At 41.2% G+C, this 24073-nt stretch overlaps 1 protein-coding gene across 7 annotated transcripts in view; it reads left to right on the forward strand.

The window, feature by feature from the left end:
• The window catches only part of LOC119954635 (ubiquitin carboxyl-terminal hydrolase 15-like), a 121069-nt gene that overhangs the window by 77511 nt on the left and 19485 nt on the right, over window positions 1-24073 (forward strand). For all 7 annotated transcript variants that reach the window (XM_038779975.1, XM_038779976.1, XM_038779979.1 and 4 more), the window contains 8 exons: window positions 7053-7226; window positions 8865-9023; window positions 10004-10228; window positions 12127-12210; window positions 12310-12404; window positions 14646-14837; window positions 15599-15708; window positions 21361-21639. In XM_038779975.1, the coding sequence (XP_038635903.1) occupies window positions 7053-7226; window positions 8865-9023; window positions 10004-10228; window positions 12127-12210; window positions 12310-12404; window positions 14646-14837; window positions 15599-15708; window positions 21361-21639 (1318 nt within the window). The remainder of the gene's footprint in view (window positions 1-7052; window positions 7227-8864; window positions 9024-10003; window positions 10229-12126; window positions 12211-12309; window positions 12405-14645; window positions 14838-15598; window positions 15709-21360; window positions 21640-24073) is intronic.

Consider the following 24073-nt stretch of genomic DNA (forward strand, 5'->3'; position numbering starts at 1 on the left):
ATAGTGGTAATCTAATGCAGCTTGATTAATGCAGTTGGAAAATGGGTTTAATCCCCAAAATAAGAATTTGTAATAAAAATGATCAGTCCTCCACTTGAGAATAACCTGATTTAAAGTAATTGACAATGACTTGAAATCACCAGACTGAACCATTTTCTACTTTAATTTGGTGTATGTTAGTCGGTTTCTTAGAAAATTACTTATTTTGCTACACAAGAGAATATGCCTGTGTGTCCAAGAAATTGAGAATCTATCCCAAATAGCTGTGGATCCTCTGACATTTAGTATATTCAGGATTAGGATTGATTATAATTTTGTGCACGAAGAGAATCAAGGTATAATGAGTAAGGCAGGAATAAGAAGTGGATGTAGAAAATAATCCATGGATTTATTGAATGGCAGAACTGGCTCGAGGGTGTTGTATGGTCTCCTTATAATGGTTATGTTCATCTGACAACTTGTGAAAAGAGGTCAAAACCATGGAAATTCAGCAATAGACCAACTTATTTTGCTTACCTTTTCATGTAATCTTTCTCAATCTGCTATAAACACGTGCATTTTTGGAATGTTCCGCAGAAGGTCATTTGGTCGATTTGCTGTATCTTTGCACTTTGTCCTCAGCATATTTATTGATGTGAGATGTAAATTTATAGGTTCCTTGTCATCTTACTTTCCACTGCACCTACTAGGGTGGCACGGTAGCACAGTGGTTAGCACTGTTGCTTCACAGCACCAGGGTCCCAGGTTCTATTCCCGGCTTGGGTCACTATCTGTGCCGTCTGTATGTTCTCCCTGTTTCTGTGTGGGTTTCCTCCGGGTGCTCTGGTTTCCTCCCAAAAGTCCCAAAAGACGTGCTGTTAGGAGAATTGGACATTCGGAATTTTCCCTCCGTGTACCCGAAGAGGTGCTGGCATGTGGCCACTAGGGGATTTTCACAGTAACTTAATTGCAGTGTTGCTGTAAGCCTACTTGTGACAATAATGATTGTTATTATTATTAGGTAATCTATTTTTAAAATTTGTTCACCAGATTATGGACATCATGGGCGAGACTAATATTTATTGCCCTCTAGAAGGTGGTGGTGCATTGCCTTTTTGAATCATTGCAGCCCATCTGGTGCAGGTGCTCCCACAGAGTTGTTAGGAAGGGAGTTACAGGATTTTGACCCGGTGACAGTAAAGCAATGGTTATACATTTCCAAGCCAGGGGTTTGTGTAGCTTTGAGGGGTACTTGCAAGTGGTGGCGTTCCTATGTATGTAACATCCCTTGGCCACCAAGGATTGGGAGGTGCAATAATAGAAACCTTGGCATGTTGCTGCAGTGCACTTTGAAAAGACACACTGTCACCACAAGGAGCAGGTGGTGTACAGGAACTTGCGGGCTGCTTTATTCTGGATGATGCTGAGCCATTTGTGTTGTTGAAGCAGCACTCATCCAAGCAATTGGAGGGTATTTAATCACACTCCTGATTTTTACCACTTCCAAATGATGCAACCCCAAGGACATCTTCTCTCCTTTGTACCCCTTTCTGCTTTTAGTAGATTTTATGTGGAATATCTGTACCCTTATTGCACTGGGAAGCCCTACTAGAATCAGAGAATGGTTACAGCATGGGAGAAAGCAATTGAGCTCTTCAAGTCCCTGCTGGCCCTGCATGAGCAATTCACCTATTGTCACTGCCCTTGCTTTAATGTGAATTAGGTTCACATAGGGATTCGGTGTACGGGGAAGGAGGTGTTTTAAGTAAAGATTATTGCAACTCATAAAGTGTGTTAGTATTAGTCGGATTTATCAGTGTAAGTAAAGTTTATCAATAGTTGTAAGATTTACTAAGTTAAGGCCAAGTAAAATTAATATAAGTAAACCAAAGCAAAATAACGTTGAGACATGATAGGGCAACACGGCTGCAAGGATTGCATTCTCTGTAATATGTGAGAAGTCATGGACTCTACCGGTGACTTCAGCAGCTGCAGAAACTTGAGCTCTGGTTTTCTGAGCTCGAGCAGCAGCTGGAGTCACTGTGGTGTATCCGCAAGGCTCAGAGCTATGTGGATAGCCTAATCAGGGTGGTCACACTGCAGGCTAGGAACACTGAAGCTGAAAGGGAATGGGTGGCTATCAGACAGTCCAAGAGAACCGGGGAGGTAGTGCAGGAGTCCCTGGAGGTCCCGATTGCTAATCGGTTTTCCGTTTTGGATATTGGCGAGTGTAAGAGTCCTTCCTGTTTATTCCTTTATTCCCATTTATTTTGTTATTTTTGGTCCGACCCATAATCAGAAGGGACTCTGACTTAAAGCAGAAGACTCGAGCTGAATGAGCCTGCTTGTCAGGACATTGTGAACCCAGGTTTCATATTCGGAGAGGAAAGGCCAGACTCTTGTGAGCCAAGTGAATCTTAGCAACTGGTTTTGGCGGAATCTGGTTTGATAGGCTAACTGGCAACTGGTGGGGTGACCAGGGAGCCTGACAGTCGGTGATTGGTCCTTGGAAGTGAAAGGATCTCTCTTTCTCTCTCCTTGCTGAAGTTAAATAACTGCTGTCTTGTCCTGAAAGCAGCGAGTGTCTGGCACGTTTTTTGCTGTGAACCTGAAATGACTGCAGAGAAAGTAGACAACTTTGCCAGATATTGACTGGAAGTCACAATAATAATCTTTAATCCCAGCGCATCAAGGATCCTTATCCTTTTATTTATATTTTCTTTCTCTTTCCACCACCGATTCCCCTCTCTGTTTGTGTGTGTGTAGAGAGTGGGGCGAGTTAGAAAGGGGTTGTTGGGAAAGGAATAGTAGATAGCTACATTTTCTGTCCGTTTAATTATAATACTGTACATAATAAAAGGTTACTTGTGTTTTAAAGTTACAAATCTGGTAACTGTAGTTTATTGGGCTCAACTAAGGATCTTGGGTATTTTAAATAAAATCTGTGTTGCGAATCCGGGTCATGTGGGGCTGGAATTGACCGCGCACTAGCCCATGATGTCATGACATAGTTTGGGGGCACGGTTCGGGGATCTTTGGAGCGACAATTTAGGGAACAGGCCAGCAGCACGGTTCGATTCCTGTACCAGCCTCCCCGGACAGGCGCCGGAATGTGGCGACTAGGGGCATTTCACAGTAACTTTATTGAAGCCTACTCGTGACAATAAGCGATTTTAATTTCATTTTCATTTCATTTTCATTTCATATTAAAGATACACCAGATTTGTAATAGCATAATAGATGGCTCTGGAAACTGCTAAAGCCATTCTTCAAGTGAAGAACTTATCTTTGGTTTATTTACAAGGGCTTTGAAAAGACAACTTAATTGCATTGGAAAGTGAATTAAAAGTAGAGGTGACGGTTAAAGCAGAGAAAGCAGAGATGTATGATATATTAGTTCAGTGCTTGGATCTGTTAGAAACACCAAAGGGCTCACAAGCAAGTAGTCCAGATAATGTAGCAGCAGAAGCACTTTCTGGTGGAGACACCGATCTGGAGAGAATTCGGTTGCAGTTCGAGCATGAGAGGGAATTAAAAAGAATATACGTACTAGAAAGAGAGTTGGAGATGCGGAAAAAAGATGAGTTCCAAATAGCATTTGAAATGAGGTGGCTTGATTTGGAAATGCAAAGGTTAGCAACGGAAGGAAGAGAAAAGAGAGGTAATATCAACTTAAATGGTTGAAGTTAAAGGCAGAAATTGAGGAATGTCAAGAGGTAGTCTAAATTTTAGTGGGGATATGTTTGAATCTGTACAAACCCTATCAAATTTGAGGATAAGGATATAGAGGCATTCTTCATGACATTTGAGAAATAGCAACAGAAATGGAGTGGCCGAAAGAAACGTGGACATTATCCATGCAGAGGAAACTGATGGGGCAGGCGCAGGGAGCTTATGCTTGTGGTTGTTTAAGTATTACAATGGGGTAAAAAAGGCAAGTCTGTGTGCATACAAATTAATTCTGTCGGCATATAGGCAAAGGCTTCAGAATTTAAGCAAACAGCTGGGACAGGCAGGGTTAAGCAGAACAATTTTAATTGTGGGTGCGAGCATTGGGAGTTGGAACTACCTACAAGGCTCTAAGAGAAATTATTCCCTTGGAAGATTTTAAAGATTCACTACCTCCAGTGATAAGGATTCATGTTGAAGACTAAAGGGCTATGACTGTTAGACAAGCAGCAATAATGGCTGATGGTTATCACCTGATCCATAAATTTAAAACTTTGTTCCGTCACCCCCATAATTTTGAAAAGGATAAGAAGTGGGAGAGTAAAAGGAAGGCAGGTTGCCAAGGTAAGGAATGGATAGCTGGGAATGCTCCAAGATCATCTCCTCAGACCAGGTAGAAAGGTACTGAGGGTGGTGAGACCAGGTAGAAAGGTACTGAGGGTGGAGGTGAGACTTGAAAACCTAAGTGTTACCATTGCAATAAAGTGGGGCACTTTCGTTCAGCATGTTGGAAATTCTGCGGAAAGCCAATGGGTCTAAAATCAATTACTTCAAACTTCTCTGCATTAAATTTCATCTGTCATTTGTCCATCCATTACATCAAACTGTGTCTATCCTTTGGCAATTTCATATAATCCTCCACGCAACTCATATACTTCCAAGTTTTGTGTTACCTGCAAATTTTGAAATTGTACCCAATATATCAAAGTCAATTTCATTATTATGTATTGTAAAGAGGGGCAGCACGGTGGCACAGTGGTTAGCATTGCTGCCTACAGCGCTGAGGACCTGGGTTCGAATCCCGGCCCTGGGTCACTGTCTGTGTGAAGTTTGCACATTCTCCCCGTGTCTGCATGGGTTTCACTCCCACAACCCAAAAGATGTGCAGGGTAGGTGGATTGGCCACGCTAAAATTGCCCCTTAATTGGAAAAAATAATTGGGTACTCTAAATTTTTTTTTAAAATGTATTGTAAAGAGCAGGAGTCCTAAAACTGGTGTCTGGGGAACTCCATTATAAACCTTCCTCACATCTTGAAAAACAACTGTTCATCATTACTCTGTTCCCTGTCACTCAGCCAATTTCATATCCATGCTGCTACTATCCATGTGCTCAAACTTTGCTCACAAGCTTGTTTTATGGCATTTTATTAAATGCCTTTTGGAAGTCCATGTACACCACATCAAAAGCATTAATCCTCATCAAATATCTCTGCCATCTCATCAAAAAATTCCATGTTAGCTAACAAGATTTGCCATTGGCATTCTGTTCGCATCTTTCCACACATCTTTCCACACAATAAAGACACATAATATATTCATTCATCTCTAACCCCAAGGGCCAAACAAGATAGCAATTTACCTGTGCTTAGTTTAATTTACTATAATACCTTCACCAAGGGACTTGTGGAAGTTCAAGAAGACAGTCCCCTCCACCTCTTGAAGGAAAATTAAGGATTAGGAAGCCAATTGTAGATTAGATGACAGAAAATTTTGTTCAGTCCTCAAATCTGATCCCAATCTTGCCTCGGGTTATCAAGTAATCTATTTTCATTCTAACTTTGACCGTTTAACCTTTGGCTTCATGCTGTTCCATCAAACTCATCCAAGCTTCAGAAAAATATCTTCCTTTCTCCCCCGCATTCTACAACCCACTGATCTGTCCGTTGATTTTTGTAATTTCACAACACTACAAGCTCCTCTATCTTTTTGTCTGTTTCTTTACAGTTTAACCTCCATTTTTAATTAGACCTGATGAATTATCTCAGAGGACTTTTATCATCCAATTTGTTTCACTTCTTGCCAATGTTTTTAAAGAATACGTAAAATGCAGAATGCTTAGCTTTCTTTGGCAGGCACGAGCTAACTCTTAAATTTAGCTTTCAGGTTTGCACTCCTCACAAAGGATCAACTCCAAAACCAAAACCATAACCAATTTTTTCTCCTTACAGATGTTGACTGACTTGTATATTTCCCAACAATTTCTGTTTTTATTTCTGACGGATTGTTGGTTTAGATTTCCCACTGGCTTTTTCTGCCCACGTTAAATAAGAACCCAGGGGCTATCCTCTTCTTGCAAGGCCGGTGAGCTTGCCAGTTTGACTGAAATCTAATAAATTGGTTATTAAGTCAAACTGTTTCATTGTCTGTTGTGACATCAGAAGGAGTTATTAAAGAGGAACTAATCTCAAGGGATGAGGCTTTTGTTTTCCTCACCCTTAATTGAGTTAAATCTTTCCTCCAGCATTTTATTTTGTTCAGTTACCTAGACCATCTGGTTTGTCAAGAAACATCAGAGCTATATTTATAATATATTTAAATGAAGAAAACAGATAAATGCAACAGGCAATTTTACCTGATAGGATTTAACTTCTTAAATCTGGTTGATGTGGCAATTGTTGCCACACTGAATAGAATTATCAGTTGTGCTTTTAACTTCCTCTGTTGGCTTGTTAGTGCTGCCATTTGCTCTTAAAAGAAAGGCTAGAGTAGTTAATGTTTGTAAATGTGAATTAAACTCTCAATTGAAGATAGTGACTTGCTCGTCTTTATTGGTTTAGTAATATGGATTCTCAGCTGCAAGTTGAGATAGGTCACTGCACAATAATGTGGTAGGATAAAAACATTACCTCATGCACTGTTGTTGATAGCAATCCTGTTGCTTTTACCTCCAATCATAGCTAAAGCAACCCAAGTGATGACATTTTACGTCTGCCCCAGACGTGATTATCTCTGAATTCCACAAAGGATCTGTCCATGTCCTACCTCCTTGCCCCACTTCTTTCTTAACTGCATGCTGCTCCTTGGTGTCTAAAGCTAGAGACAGCTCTCAAATTCATGCTGTCGTCCATTCAGAGTATGCATTTCTGACTCTGGACAAATGCTCGTTTTACATCTCAACACAATGCTCAGCACCAGGTGTGCCTTTATTTTCACTTATTATTCGTGTAACTCCTCATATTGACTGGGGGTATAAGCACTTTTTGCCATAGAGCTGACCCGACAGTATTGTTGTCTAACTTGCAGCAGTGATCTATCTTATATAAATTCTGGGTAACTAGCTGGTAAACTGTTGGGATTAATCTATTTGTTACTTTATATAAGTTTATCTTTTACTTTTTTTTAGTGTCTCAGTAATACCCCGCCATTGACAGAATACTTCCTGTCCGATGAGTACGTGGATGAGTTAAATCATGACAACCTGCTGGGAATGAAAGGAGAAATAGCTAACGCATACGCAGATCTAATCAAGCAGATGTGGTCAGGAAAATATAGCTATGTTACACCAAGGGCATTTAAGGTATGTCTTTAAACATTGTAGATGAAATAAAGACTTGAATATAGTAATTTGAATTCAACTCTGTGATATAATGGAGTTTTACACTGGATGGAAAGCTTAATGCAGATTATTATACAAACGTAAGGCAAACATTTTCCATTCACACAATATAAAGTGTATACTCCAGACGTGCTGAGGTTGTATTGTTCACATCTTAGAATAAAATGTGCAATGCTACATTAAGTCAAACCAACATCTCTATTTAATTGACTAGATCAATATCTACCAAAGGCTTTGGAAACTGGAAATGCAACAAAGTTCATATGCAATGGTGTAAAATGTGCAAACAATAAGATTGAGATTTAGCAAATGTGCTTTGAGTTCAGGAAACAAACCTGTATGTGTGGAATGACTTGGATTATGTCTTCTGCGTTATTCACAAGATATTGTCGGAAGTTGGGGAGTCTCCAAAAATGGGTTGTTTGCCTCTCTCTGGCCAACCATCAATTCCAGTATTTCTGACCGACCGTTTTGGCCATGTCAGTATGTTAGCCAGAGCATCTCATTTCTTGGCACAGATTTTCTGCATGTGTTTCTCCTGATCTCAGGAGTACCTCAAAACATGGAACAAACATTGAGTTGGATTCTCCATTGGTGGGATCCTCCGCTTCGCCGGCAGCGCACTCACGGTCGCGGATTTCCCGACGGCGTGCGGGTGCCCACAATGGGAAACCCCTTTGCTGGAACAGAGGATCTCGCTGCCAGCGGGGGTGCGCTGCACCAGAAAATGGGTGCGGCAGGATGGAGAATCCTGCCCATTACCTTTGTATGCTCTTAGGCACTATAAATTGAGTTTCTCTTAACCATGGGAATCTTATCTGGGGGTGAAGCATCGCTTCTGAACCAAATTATACCCTGATCTTTGGCCTGATTATTGAAAGGCAATGTCAGAGTAGGATTCCTTGCCTCAGTGGCAGATGCCTTTGTTTGTTACAGCCGAACAATCCACCTTTGCAGCTTAAAAATTCAAAATTGCAAAAGCTTGCGCAATGATGTTCTGTTAGTTGACAGAATCCCGACAGTGCATTCAGCCTATCGAGTCTGCACCTACCCTCTGAAAGAGCACCCGAACTAGACCCACTCCCCCACCCCATAACCCCATCTAACTGGCACACCTTTGGTCTGTGGAAGGAAACCAGAGCATCCAGAGGAAAGCCATGGAGACACGGGGAGAACATGGAAACGCCACACAGTCACCCAAGGCCGGAATCAAACCTGGGACTCTGGCGCTGAGAGGCAGCAGTGCTAGCCACTGTTCCACCGTGCCGCCTGTTCCTCATCCTCCTAAGCCACACAGAAAATGATGTTGTAAAAAGGCAAGGAAATGGAATTGTCAGCCGCTCAATCCCCCACACATTTTTTCTGTTTTTCTGATTTCAAAATTCTAGCTATCCTAGCATCTGTTCAACATTGTAGTTCACAGCAATTAGCTCAGCCTTTTGTGATCCTCATGCATTAGGTGTTTCATTTTGTGACAAGGATATGAAAATAATGTTCACATTACTCTTGTTTCTAGTTAAGTACTTGCTGCAGTTTGTCACTTTTGTGGGGCCATTGTAATTAGATGGTTAACAGTTTATATTTGTTGCCTTGTTTTAGACGCAAGTGGGTCGTTTTGCTCCTCAGTTTTCTGGCTACCAGCAACAGGACTCTCAAGAATTGCTTGCCTTTCTTCTTGATGGCCTACACGAAGATTTGAATAGGATTAGAAAAAAGCCGTACATTCAGCTCAAAGATGCAGAAGGGAGACCTGATGAGGTACAACCAATTGCAATTTTTCTTCATATTTTAGGGAGGAGCAGCGGTTAATGTTTATATTGTTGTTGAAGGTGAACTATGTTCTCTGGAGAAGTGCTTTCAATGTGAAATATTCTCCTTCCCCATTCACTTCATTGTTAAAATTGGTGTTTAGGGCTCCAAACTGATGGTAAAGCATCAATGTCAACTCGGACTAGTTAGCCTCTGATCCCAAAGTGAGAGCTTTCCGTTAACAGACCCAAAACGCATGTCAGCAGAGTGGCTTTCTTTTGGCTAAGCGAATGGTAGGTTCCCAGCAAGATTCAATAATTGTTAAATGTAGATCTGCCTCCATACAGGTGTGAAATTAAATAAAGTGTTTGAAAAAGTTAAAAGTACGTTATATTAATGGTTGTTAGATCCCTTCTAACTCTTCCTCCCCTTCCCCAGAAGGATCCTATTTGCATGCTTTATCAATTTTTATTCACATGTCCTGGGAGGTTAATTGCATGAATTATCATGAAACAAAGGTGTATGTTTCAGGTTGTCCATATTGTTTTGCTGTCAAAATCATATTTCCAGAACAATCCAGAGACTTGCTAACTGGCATGTGTCATTATAGCTGCTGAAATTCTGCTATTAAATGCTGAAATATAAAGAGTAGTAATGGAACTAGCAATAAATGTGGAAGGTGAAGCTAATTTTGCGAAATTTCACGAAATGAAAATGTGTAACTTTCTTGGATAAAGAGTGAAAGGGATGGGAGGTTATGCTGATAATGTTAGAGGGGGTAGAGTGTGTTGGGGGGGGGGGGGGGGGGGGGGGCTCGCCTGGAACATTAACCAGTTGGCCTGAATGGCTTGTTTCTGTTGTACATTCTGTGTAATATAGAAAGAGTCCCAGCTTTAAATATTTTTGGTCATTGTCAAGTAGTTAATTATAGATGACCAAATGGTGCTTTGTCCTCTGAAACCTGTCTCATTTTGTTTTCTTTTTTTAAGGTGGTTGCTAAGGAGGCATGGGAAAACCATAGGAAACGGAATGATTCTATCATTGTTGATATTTTCCATGGCCTTTTTAAATCCACTCTTGTTTGCCCTGAATGTTCGAAGGTTTCTGTGACATTTGACCCATTTTGTTATTTAACACTTCCTTTACCCTTGAAAAAAGAACGCACTTTGGAGGTTTTCCTCGTCAGAATGGAACCACTCACCAAGCCAATGCAGGTATGAGAAGCATGGTTTAACTCTCCAATTGAACTGGAGAATGAGTTTGACAACTTTATATTCATTGTTGTTTTTGCATTTTTAAAAAACACAGTAAGTGGTCATCTTTCCAAACACCGGATTCATTAACAGCTACTATTTATGTAGTATTTTCGATGTTCAAATTGTTCTTGAGGTCCTTCACAGAGAAATCAAGAGGTGATGAATGGGCTTCAGTTCTTAGCGGAAAAATTAGGATTCGGAATAGAAGTAAAAGTCAAAAGGTTGAGGTTTGAGCTCAAAGAAGCACAGAAATAGGTTTGGTTTGATTTGGTTCCAGAGAGAAAAGATGCCAATAATGGTAAAGCAAAAAAGTGTGGTGTCTGAAACAATAGGTAGTGAACTATCTTTGATGTGGTTTTTTCACAATCATCCAATTTATTAGTTTCACTGAACACCTCAAAAACCATTGTATTGAAAAGTCTTTAATCCTTTTCTACTTGTAAACAAAAGGCATAAAACTGATGGGCAAAAATCGCTGCCAGAAGAGTTAATTTTGTTGATAAGAAAGCAATAACAGCTTTCATTAAGGCCAATTGTGAGAAATACTGCAGTATTAGAATTAGAATTAGAACAGTACAGCACAGAACAGGCCCTTCGGCCCTCGATGTTGTGCCGAGCAATGATCACCCTACTCAAGCCGACATATACCTATACCAGTAACCCAACAACCCCCATTAACCTTATTTTTTTAGGACACTAAGGGCAATTTAGCCTGGCCAATCCACCTAACCCGCACATCTTTGGACTGTGGGAGGAAACCGGAGCACCCGGAGGAAACCCACGCACACACGGGGAGGATGTGCAGACTCCGCACAGACAGTGACCCAGCCGGGAATCGAACCTGGGACCCTGGAGCTGTGAAGCATTTATGCTAACCACCATGCTACCGTGCTGCCCCAGTAGTTGGGAAGTTTGAGACTAGGCAACATGGTCTAAATATTAGAGCCTGACCTCTTAGGAGTAAATTTAGGGAATAATTATACACACAAAAGGTGGTAGAAGTTTGGAACTATCTTCTGTAAATGACGGTTGATACCAGATCAATTAATTTTAAAGCTGACATTGATGGATTTAGTCAAAGGTGTTAAAAGATATGAGTAAAGGTGGATAAATGCAATTAGTTGCAAATCAGCCATAATCTCATTGAATGGCGGAGGCGGAACTGGCTCCAGAGACTAAATGAACCCCTCATATTTCTATGATATTTATAAGCCCTCTTAAGTCACACACATAAGCCCACTGTGGAGTAGCAAGAGATTCTTTGTATTGTGCCAAAATAAGTTGTTATAATTACATGAGCCCAATCATTACTACCATCGTTGTGCATTGTCATTGTTATGAAGTAAAGTGGCATAACAAACCATTTCTGGCTGCTTTTCATCAAATGTTTGCTCTGTCCACCTCCAGAGAAATTGAAGAGGAACATATGTGAAAGGCATATATCCAGCAGAATGAACGACCAGCAAGGCATGCTTTGGAATAATCATGTCTCAAAAAAGTGGTTATGGTGTTGACACATATAGTTATCCATAAAGGGGATAACATCACCAAGACGCAGCATGTAGATGAGCAAGAATAGGGGGCCAAGTAATAGGTCCTTTAGAAAGTGCTGTGATGATAGTTTAGGGAAAAGAGAAGTACCTGTAATTACAAGGGAAACTATAAGCATTGAAATGTGACTGCGTTTGGAGCAAGTTCATTGAGGGTCACTATAACCCAGATATTTTGTAACGACTGACATTTGCTCATGTCATCTTTGCACTTGAACTCTACTTGCCTGCATTTCGCACACGTACTTTTGCTGTTGTCGAGGTATTAAATATCTATTTAACTGAAGTTCTTTTGTTTTCTTTTAGTATAAAGTAATTGTCCCTAAAATCGGCATTATTTCAGATCTGTGTGCTGCACTGTTTACATTATCAGATGTTCCTGCAGACAAAGTAAGATTCTGGGTTATCCCAACTTTGAACAATCCGATTTTTTTTTTTTGTTTCTCTTGTCAGAATTATTGAAATAATTTTCTTGTGCTTTGTGTTCAGATGGTTGTCACAGATATATACAATCACCGATTCCATAGAATATTTTCTATGGATGAAAACCTGAGTAGTATCATGGAAAGAGATGACATCTTTGTGTAAGTAAATGTGTAACTCCCAGCTTCCTTTCAGTATAGTATTGTGGGATGTTTATTCCAAAACTTAAATCCTGCCTTTAACAAAATATGTTTAGAAGTGTTTGACTGCATCTACTTGTACTGAAAGAGACCAACCCTGTAATTATGCTGTAAATATTAATATCTGGATACTTAACTCACTAGTTGCCTGTTGATTTGTTTATTTTAAACATGATTGTAAATGCAAGTGCGACAATGGATAATAGAGACATGAATTTTTTTCTAGACAAACTCTAGATGTAGTTGTATGCTGAAGTGTGTGGTTCATAAAGCAAAAACTGTGGTACAGGTAGCCTCAGCATGTAGTCTTTCATCTCATCCCTTTCTCCTGGTTTTATCATATACTCCCCTCCCCATCCTTTTTCAGCTTTCAGGATTGTTACACACAAATTAGCGCTTCCATTAAAACAATGACAAAGAAATTGATACAACGTCTTGCTTATATATGGTGCCTTTAATATTGTCAACTGTCCCAAAGTGCTGAAGTGATTATCAAATTTATTCACCAATATTTGTACTGCATTTAGTCAGCCGAACTGCAGTGATAAGCTGGGGGTTGAAATTTGTCTTTACTGTCCTTCTATCATCATGAAAAAACAGATATAATAATAATCTTTATTATTGTCACAAGTAGACTTACATTAACACCGAATTGAAGTTACTGTGAAAATCCCCTACTCACCACACTGACACCTGTTCGGGTACACAGAGGGAGAATTTACCTAACAGCACGTCTTTTGGGTCTTGTGGGAGGAAACCCACGCAGACACGGGGCGAACGTGCAGACTCTGCACAGACAGTGAACCAAACGGGAATTGAACCTGGGGCCCCGGCGCTGTGAAGCAGCAGAGCTAACCACTGCTACTGCTCCATATTTGTGGTGCTGTAACTACTGCATCCCTGCCTCTTCGGAGTCCTTTTTCCACCGAGCCTGTTGCTATTACTCTTGGCCCCTAAATGCTTCAAAAATCAACATCACCACATCCAGAGCAATCCACATCCACCTGTGTGTAGGAGAGACTTTTGCAAGGAACTTAATTTGGAAAGTGGTTTAAAAAAAAATTGCATCTGCATAAAGACTTTCACAAGTCTTTAGGAGTACAGCCGATTGAGTACCTTTTGAGTGCCATCACTGTTGTAAGGTAGGCAAGTTGCAATCAAGTTTAGATATTCCTATTCTTGCATTGATCACAAGACTGATCATTATTACAGTATCAGAGAATTACTTTCATTTTAAAATATTCACAAATCTACATGACATTCTAACATTTTTCAAACCAGCTAGCAGACAATGCCATGAATATTCCACCAGAGGGAGTTTGATAGCACGTTGATGCAAGGAAGGCTTACATTGATATTGCATGGTCTCATATTGCTTGCTGCTCTTTATATTAGTGAGGCTACAGTTATATGCAACTATGACACATGCAGCCATGTCCAAAGTATGGCTTAAAGGGAGTTTAAGGGGTGGGATAGTTTGACCAGATTGCCAGGGGCACACTATTCTCCACTTCAGATGTGCCTTCGGACCTTTTAATATGCACTTAACCCAGCAGAACAGGTAGCTTCTCATTTGTAGGACAGCACCTCCAACAATGCTGCATTTCTTCAGTATTGTGTTTGAGTGTCGGCTTGAATCCACAATCTCTGGCACATTGGGAAAAGAGCATTACCAACTAAACCAAACTGAACAAACATCACTATTAATTTTTGTTCAATGTTTTTAAAATTCAGAATAGTACATTACTTCAGTGGCTGTGAACATACCAATCAAATTCAGTATTACCAAAGGGTGTAAATGAAAATATCTAAGATACGGTAGAGATCATGAAAATGTAGGAAGATTGGTTCGAGTAATTATGATTTATTCAAACATGAAGTTTAAAGGGCAACTATTTGTTCTGAAAAGACAGTTATTCTTCCTGCTTCATTGTCCGCATTTCATGTGCTTTTTGGGTACTTTAATGGCGTAATTTCCAATTATTTTGATGAGTTAATAGTTTACTTTATTCTGTTCACTAATTTAATCTTATTTAAAGGAACTCAACTTTGTCAAGTAATGAACAGTTCATTTGTTTAACCACATGCCGTGATTGAGAATTATATGGGCCTTTTCAGTTCTTCAGTCCGTCCAGTGATTGAGATTAGAACTTTGTAGAAAGATAATGCACAATGTAGTAAAACAGTTTTTTGTCATTGCAGTTTTGAAGTAACTGGCAGTAGAACAGAAGATACAGACACTGTAGTGATTCCAGTGTATTTACGTGAGAAATATCGGCAGCCCAGCTATGGCCACCATAGCAACGTGTGTTTATTTGGCCAACCGTTTATGATATCTGTGCCCAGAAACATAACTGAAGAAAAGCTTTATAATCTATTACTGATGAAAATGTGGTAAGAATCTGGTCATTCATTATTCTCTTTACTCTGAAATATTTTTAGTTCATCCTGTCAGAACACATGATCTTTAATAGTTGGTTTGTGTCTTCCAATTAATTAAAGATGAGAGCACTGATTGACCTATAGGCTGGGGGGTTGATTTAGCTCAGTTGAGCTGGACATGGTGTAGATCAAGGCCTGTTCAATTCCCATACGGCTGAGGGTAATCATGAAGGCCCGCCTTCTCAACCTAGCCCCTCGCTTGAGCTGTGGTGATCCTTCACTTTAAGGACTGGTTTTGGGCAGATCTTTGATCCACCTCTGGGGAAATGGGTGTTTTTCAGAAATAGAAGCGCCAGAAGCACTCAGCCGACCAGTGTGGGTAGGGTGAAGAAAAAGCTTTTCCTGCATTTGGTGCCTTTTTTTCAAATTTCCAGCAATTTGTTTTTTTCATTTTGTGTATTATGTGAAATGAATTTGGGTCATCAGTCTTCCTCTCCAGTGAGTATTTGACCTGCACCTCAACTGCCACCGTCCAGCATAAATTAACCAAATGTATTCCAATTCTATTTAAATGATTATTGTAAACATTGTTGCATTGGTGTGAATTCAAGAGTTAATGCAATTGAAGAGGGACATCTCCCTGAGAATCATACAGCAACAAATCTAAAGTTCAAGTCTTGAGATTTTCTTCGCCTTTCTTTCAAGTTCATATCAATCAGTGAATAAAATCTTCCTGAAATATCTATTTTTTGGTTCCTGTTTTTTGATTCCAGCCGATATGTTAGAACCTACAATGAAGATGAAGAAGAAAGCCTTCATTTTTCCAAAGACCTTGGTATTAATGGCAATGGGCAAAATGGTGTACATGAGGAGGGATCTCCAAGTAAGACTCGAGTGTTTCTAACTTGGTAATGCCAATATTTAGTCATAGTACTTGCACGGAATAAATATATTTGTGCCTAAATAACAGTAACTTGCATTCATGTAATGCCTTTAATATGGTAAAACGTTTTGAGGTTCTTCATAGGTGATACTAGGACAGCTGACCAAAAGATAGTCAAAAAAAGAGAGCGGTTTTAAGGAGCGCTTTAAAAGAGGAAAGAAATGTAGACTTGGAGGAGTTGGGAGGGGTTTCCAGAGCTTAGGGGCTGAAGGCATGCCTGTCAATGGTGAAACAATGCTAATCCAGTATGCACAGGAGAGAAGAATTGGAGGAACACAGAGATCTTGTCGCAGGGTCAAAAGAGACGATAGATAGGGGAGGGACAAGACCATGGAGGAAATTGAATACTAGGATGAAAATTTGCAAATTAAGGTGTGACTTCGCCAGGAGCTAATATAGATCAGCAAGCAGAGGGGTGATGGGTGAATGTGACTTAGTACAAGATAGGATGTGGGCAGCAGAGTTTTGGATGACCTTAACTTTAACCAGGGTGGAAGACAGGGGGTTGGCGAGGATTGTCTTGGAATAGTCAAGTTTTGCAGTACTTTTGCTCAGATGAAGAATAATTTAGAATCATGGTATGATTTTACTTTATAATCTGCGTTAGATAACGAAGTTTACAGCACCCAATGTTCCAATAAATGTGACAACAATAGACAACAACTTTTACCCATGTTTGATACTGTTCTGTTTCTGTCCATGTACCATTCAGGCTTTCAAATGGTGTAATCCTGACTGATTATTTAGGCTGATTAGATCTACAGGCAAGTGAAATAATTTAGACTCAGAATTAAGTTATTGGCATTGACTAACACATTTAAAAAAAGGCAATTTTGCCATAGTCATAATTGTAGGTAAGCTGAATGAATCTTGTTTTGGTTCATTCTGAGAAAAGTTTCAAGTTCATGATGGGGGCTTGAGAACAGGGCTGTGCCATTTTGCTATTTATTTCAGAGTTGTGCGTACAGAGTTTCTTCACATTAGTTTCCGCACAGATGGAAATATGTTACATTTCTTTGGTAATTGCTGGGATACTTTATTACTGGTTCAGTTCTCTGCTTCAGTTCCAAACCATAGAACTTTACAGTGCACCTGTAAGATATTTGGTGTGTTAGCTTATGTTGGATCCCTGAGCAGCTTGTATTTGTCCCCATAGAAACCGCTAACTTTTTAAAAAGAAATCTGAATTTCCAGTGAATGATTGAAATGTCACATGTTTCAAGACTTTTAATGTAACTAACAAACTTAAAAACAACATTGACTAAATATTATTTCCGTGGGTAATTTATACTCAAAACTATGGAAGTGATCCTGAGTTAAACTCTTGAGAGCAACCAAAGCTTCCACTGCAAAGGTTATACTTTATTCTGTCCCTTAAATGGACACCAGTCCAAGGCTATTTACACCGTTTTCCTTTCCAACCGGATAACTTCTTGTTCCTGAATTGGCTTTCGTGGTGAGGGAAGAACCAACGAGACCTCTTAAGTTCACCAGTTTCATCCAAACCCTCCCGCTTTTGTGCACCCTCCCCCTTTTGCGCACCCTCCCGCTTTTGCGCACCCTCCCGCTTTTGCGCACCCTCCCCCTTTTGCGCACCCTCCCCCTTTTGCGCACCCTCCCCCTTTTGCGCACCCTCCCGCTTTTGCGCACCCTCCCGCTTTTGCGCACCCTCTCCCTTTTGCGCACCCTCCCCCTTTTGCGCAGCCTCCCCGTTTTGCGCGCCCTCCCCCTTTTGCGCAGCCTCCCCGTTTTGCGCGCCCTCCCCCTTTTGCACGCCCTCCCCTTTGGCGCGCCCTCCCCCTTTGGCGCGCCCTCCCCCTTTGGCGCGCCCTCCCCCTTTGGCGCGCCCTCCCCCTTTGGCGCGCCCTCTCCTATTTTTAACAACCTCAGTGAGAATGGAAATCTATATACTCATCAATGATAAATATTCCTCTACAACATCTTGTAGGAGCTGAAAAGCATTTCAAATCCTGGATGGTGCCTATATTTGGATAATTAAAATCAAATGGAGTCGTTGGTCAGACTATTTTGACTTTATCTATATAAGTAATAGTTCATTAATGAGTGAGGTGTTTCCAAGAGACACTGAAATGGTTTGGTTTTATATGAATAATACCTGTAGCCATTTAGAATAAATTAAACACATCAAATGAATTGAAAACAAAGGAATTAAAATTCATTTATCTGCTCTTGATTCTTTCTAAGTGGTAAGATAGCATCGGTGTTTTTATCTCTCTCACATTGTATTTTGTGTGCATTCTAAAAAGCAATATTTTTGTTTAGCGTATTTCAACAGCCTGTGTCTAGAAGCTGAATAGTATCGCGAGATACATATTAGGTAGTCACATTATTGCATTGTGTAGGTTAATTCAGCACCCCACATAGTGGTTATATTATTTACCTTTGTATGCTGCCTCTTTCTGATATCACTGGTGCCCCATATTCAAACAAAAATCTTTACAACAGATAGTAGAAACAATTATGATTAACTTTATCTTTAAAAAGAGTGACAAATGGATAACTCATCCTTTCATTTTGGTTTTTTTAGTGCACTATCAGAAAATATTTTATTAGCTTTCATTTAGAAGTTCCAACAACGTGTATTTTAAAAAGAACAAAATTACCCGAATTAACCACAGATTTCTAATCGACTTCCATGTATCGGGCCTCGTACAAATGGCCACTGAAGAACTTTATATCAAATGAGTTCCACTTATTGTTTCCATCTAGAGAGGGGGGAAATGTTTATTAGCATCTGACAAATTATGAGATGAAGGTTTTTGATTTGACTTAGCTATGTCATAGACATATATAAATTAGAGCAGGAGGAGGCCATTTGACCCTTCAAGCCTGCTCCGCCATTCATTGATCATAGCTAATCATCTTCAATACCTATATCCTGCCTTCCCACCCATACTCATTGATCCCTTTAGCCCAAAGAACTGTCTCGAAATCCTTCTTGAAATTACACAACGTTTTGGCATCAATATTTTCTGTTGCTGTGAATTTCGTAGACTCACCACTCTTTGGGTGATGAAATTTCTCCCCGCCTCAGTCCTAAAAGGTTCACCCTTTATCCTTGAACTATGACCCCTAGTTCTGGACTCCCCCACCATTTGGAACATTCTTTCTGAATTCTGTCTAATCCTGTTAGAATTTTGTAAGTTTCTATGAAATCCCCTTTTACTCTTCTAAACCCCAATGAAATAACCCTAACCGATTTAGTCTCTCCTCATATGGCAGTCCCGCCATCCCAGGAATCAGCCTCTCTCCATAGCAAGAACATCTTTCCTCAGATAAGGACATCATAAATATACACAATACACCAGGTGTAGCCTCACCAATGTCCTATACAATTGCAGTAAAACCTCTCTCTTCCTGTTCTCAAATCCTCACGCTATAATAATAATCTTTATTGTCACAAGTAGACTTACATTGATACTGCAATGAAGTTGCTGTGAAAATCCACTAGTCGCCACATTCCAGTGCATGTGCGGGTACACAGGGAGATTTCAGAATGTCCAAATTATCTGACAGCACATCTTTTGGCCCTTGTGGGAGGAAACCGGAACACCCAGAGGAAACCCACGCAGACACAGGGAAAACGTGCAGACTCCACACGCACAGGGGCCCAAGCTGGAATCGACCCCGGAACTGTGAAGCAACAGTGCTAACCACTGTGTTACCGTGCTGCCCTATGAAGACCAATATATAATTTGCCTTAAGCCTGCTGTACCTGCGCACTTAGCTTCAGCGACTGATGCACGAGGATACTCGCTGAGTATCCGCCTCTCTCAATTTACAGCCATTCAAATAATAATCTGCTTTCCTATTTTTGCTACCGAAGCGGATAACCCCACATTTATCCACATTGTACTGCATCTGCGATGCTTGTGCCCACCCACTCAGCCTGTCCAAATCACACTGAAGTATCTCTGCATCCTCCTCACAGATCACCCTCTCACCCAACTTTATCACCTGCAAATTTGGAGATAATACATTTAGTTACCTCGTCCAAATCATTAATATATAATGTGAACAGTTGGCATCCTAGAACAGATCCCTGCGGTACCCCACTAATCACTGCCTGCCAATCAGTAAAAGACCCATTTAGTCCAACTTTTTGCTTCCTGTCTGCATATCCGCTTTCTATCCATCTCATGCGCGTAATCCCATGCGCTTTAACGTTACATATTAATCTGCTATGTGAGACCTTGGCAAAAGCCATCTGAAAGTCTTAACTGAACCATATTTACCGATTCTCCCTGGTCAACACTACGTTACATTTTCTTTTTTTTTTAATTTAGAGTACCCAATTTATTTGTTTCGTCAATTAAGGGGCAATTTAGCGTGGCCAATCCACCTACACTGTTGTGGGGGCGAAACCCACGCAAACATGGGGAGAAGGTGCAAACCCCACACGGACAGTGACCCAGAGCCGGGATCGAGCCTGGAACCTCAGCGCCGTGAGGCAGCAGTGTACGTTACATTTTCAAAGAGTTCTAGTAAATTTTTCAAGCATGATTTTCCTTTTGTAAATCCATGCTGACTGATTGCACTACTGCTTTCCAAATGCTGTGCTATGAAATCCTTGATAATTGACTCCAGCAACTTCCCTATTTTTTTTTTTTAAATTTAGAGTACCCAATTATTTTTTCCAATTAAGGGGCAATTTAGCGTGGCCAATCCACCTAACCTGCACATCTTTTGGGTTGTGGGGGTGAAACCCACGCAGACACGAGGAGAATGCGCAAACTCCACACGGACAGTGACCCAGAGCCGGGATTCGAACCCGGGTCCTCAGCGCCGTAGGCAGCAATGCTAACCACTGTGCCACCTTGCTGTCCGCAACTTCCCTATTACCGACGTTAGTCTCACTGGTCTCTTGTTCCATGCATTCTCTCTCCCTCCCTTTTTGAATAGCGGGGTTACGCTCGCTACCCTCCAATTTGTAATAATCATTCCAGGGTCCAAAGAATTTTGTAAACCTATCACCAATGGATCTACTATTTCTAGGGCCACTTCCTTAAGAGATTTTTCGCTTTCAATCTCATTAATTTCCTCAAAACCATTACCGTGTTAATACTAATTTGCATCCGTGATATTTAACTGAACTGACTTGCACTGTTTTTAAAAAATGTTGGAACAAGCTAAGTAATTTGTCTAAATGGGGGTTAATCATATTGGTTAAACTCCTGTGGAGCTTTTGTGAAAGGTAATTGTTGATAATCAGGACAGTGAAGAATATTGCAATCCCCCAGGTTGCTGATCTAACCTCGCTGTTTCTGAATTCAGCAATGGAAAATTCTACCTTCTTCACTACCATCGTCACCATCTCTATTTCTTTTAAAACGCACCTTAGGGAAAAAAAGTATTTTTAAAATTTCGGAGCCTTTTTAAATTTCATCTCTGCAAAGTGTGGCTTTTTCTTCAACATTGATTGTCGAGAGGTCCACTGTGCAATAAAATACTTCATAGCTTATCTGCGGTGAGGGGTGATTAGACATAAAGCTCTGAAGCAAAAGGCAGATCATTGCAATGAAAGCTTGGTGACTGGCGGTCATGTTTGCAATCAATTCTTCCTCTGAGCAGGTGAAATGGAGACAGATGAGCAAGACGATGAGTCTAGTCAGGATCAAGAACTTCCTTCTGAGAATGAGAACAGCCAATCAGAGGACTCTGTTGGGGGAGATAATGAGGATTCTGAAAATGGCATCTGCACTGAAGACCCTTGTAAAGGCCAGCTGTTCCAGGGACAAAAGAAACAGCTCTTTACATTCCAGTTCAACAATTTGGGAAATACAGATATCAATTATGTCAAGGACGACAGGCAAATTCGATTTGAAGATAGCAGACAAATCAGACTTGATGGTAAGTATTATAGTTGAAACTCTTCCTCTTTGAATCAGTATAACGCCTGGAAGCTCAGTTGGTTGTTGCTGTCAGTGATAAAATTGCATCAAGCCTGCGCACTGCTTGAAATCCCTCAGCTCAGCTGGCTGTTACCCGGGAACCTCCTTATTCGTGACAACTGTCAATGTGATCCGTGGTTGGAGAAGCATGGTCAGGAAAAATTGCACCCTATCAATGCCTGCCTCTGCTATGCTCTGTAGCGGCATTGACCACAGCACTGAGATATTTGTGAAGCAAACCACCATCTTACATACCCTACCCTCGCTTCAGCAGCTGCAGTAAGATTTGTAATGCAATGTAATTCAGAAGAACAGCGGGAAGTGTGATGAATATATAGAAATTCATTTCTGTTTATATCCAAGTAGATTTTTTTGATAGATCATGTTCCACTGTGCCATTAGCCATCTAATGCTTGGCCTAAATAGTCATTTTTAATGTTTCAATCATATTAAACAGTGGCTGCAACATCACAACCAGTTTCTAGCTAAGCCCACTGGACTGCGATCAGGAGTTGCCGAATACTGTTGTTTTTATCCTTCCAACGCCATGGAATTCTGTGGGGAACTTTCCTGAGCACCAGAAATCAAACCTGTGACTCACTCACTTATCCATGATTACAACCTAATGCTAAGGCTATTTGGGTTAGACTGAAAGATTACTGAACAGGGTTGTCTGCCTTAACTAATTTCACTGTTGTGATGCTATCTGCACCAAAAAGGCCATGAAAGAATTTTGGAATCAAATTGGTTTTAATTGGAGGACCACTTGCTCTCATGAATGAATTGGCACAATTAAATTGTGAACTGGAAAATGTACCTTTGTCTGCTTTGCGTCTAAGAGCTAGTTTCAGCGTCGAACTCTGCATGTGAAGAGCTTCTCTGGGTTAAACCATTAACATAAAATCAAATGTTTTTCGAAAATGCCTTTCACATTGGCATTGTCGATATCCTTGCAGAGTGCGCTCTTTGAGAAGCCTCTTATTCCTAACAAAGGTTTCTGATTCCCCATCTTCATATGTTTTGGACATGGTACATGTCAAGTAATCACTTTATAGCAATAAATGCTAAATTCAAATTTATTGACTGATGTTTAAACCTAATTTGAAGAAATAGATGTACAATGAAATGAAATAGATTCCCCATTATTGGGGTGGCACGGTACCACAGTGGTTAGCACGGCTGCCTCATGGCGCCAGGGACCCGGGTTCACTTCCGGCCTTGAGTGACTGACTGTGGAGTTTGCACGTTCTCCCCGTATAGAACATATAGTGCAGAAGGAGGCCATTCGGCCCATTGAGTCGGCACTGACTCACTTAAGCCCTCATTTCCACCCTATCCCCATAACCCAATAACCCTTCCTAACCTTTTTAGGACACTAAGGGCAATTTAGCATGGCCAATCCACCTAACCTGTACGTCTTTGGACTGTGGGAGGAAACCGGAGCACCGGAGGAAACCCACGCAGACACGGGGAGAATGTGCAGACAGAACAGACAGTGACCCAGCAGGGAATCGAAATTGGGACCCTGGCGCTGTGAAGCCGCAGTGCTAGCCACGTGTGCTACCGTATCTGCGTGGGTTTCCTCCGGGAATGCTCTGGTTTCCTCCTACGGTCCAAAAGATGTGCAGGTTAGTTGGATTGGACGTGTTAAATTGCCCCTTAGTGTCCAAAATGTAAGATGGGTTACTGAGTCATGGGGATAGGTAGGGAAGTGGGCCTAGGTAGGGTGCACTTTCAGAGGGTCAAATCGCCGCCTCCTGTAGGGATTCTGTGATTATTATAAAGGTACCCAAAGGTTGAGCATGGAAGCGCTTTCACGATTAAATAAATAACGACTGTCTAAAATTGAAATGAATATTACTTGCAAGGTGGCATGTTCCTTTAAGAGCTACATCTGAGTTATTCGATTGACCGTAGCCTGCTAATTTGCCACTGCCTAAATCTGTATATGTGGAGTCCTGCAGTTACGTGCTACAAATAAATGATTTAGTGCTTATCGACTAATTTGATGAAAGTTCACATTTTGGGCGAAATTCTCCGACCCCCAGCAGGGTCGGCGAATCGCCTGGGGGCGCCTAAAATCCCGGCCCCGCCGTGGCAGAGATTCTCCGCCACCCGGGAAGTGGCGGGGGCAGGAATTTCGCCCCGCCGATCAAAGAGGCCCCTGCGGCGATTCACCGGCCCGAATGGGCCGAGGTCCCGCCGAGGTTTAAACCACCTCTGGAACGGCCGGCTCAGCGGCGTGAGCAGGCCCCCGGGGTCCTGGGGGGGCGGGGGGCGTTCGGACCCCGGGGGGTGCCCCTACGGTGGCCCGGCCCGCGATCGGGGCCCCCCGATCAGGAGCCGGGCCAGTGCCCTGGGTGCACTATGTTCCTCCGCGACTGCCACGGCCT

The sequence above is a fragment of the Scyliorhinus canicula genome, chromosome 20, assembly GCF_902713615.1.
Source record: "Scyliorhinus canicula chromosome 20, sScyCan1.1, whole genome shotgun sequence".
Lineage (NCBI taxonomy): Eukaryota > Metazoa > Chordata > Chondrichthyes > Carcharhiniformes > Scyliorhinidae > Scyliorhinus > Scyliorhinus canicula.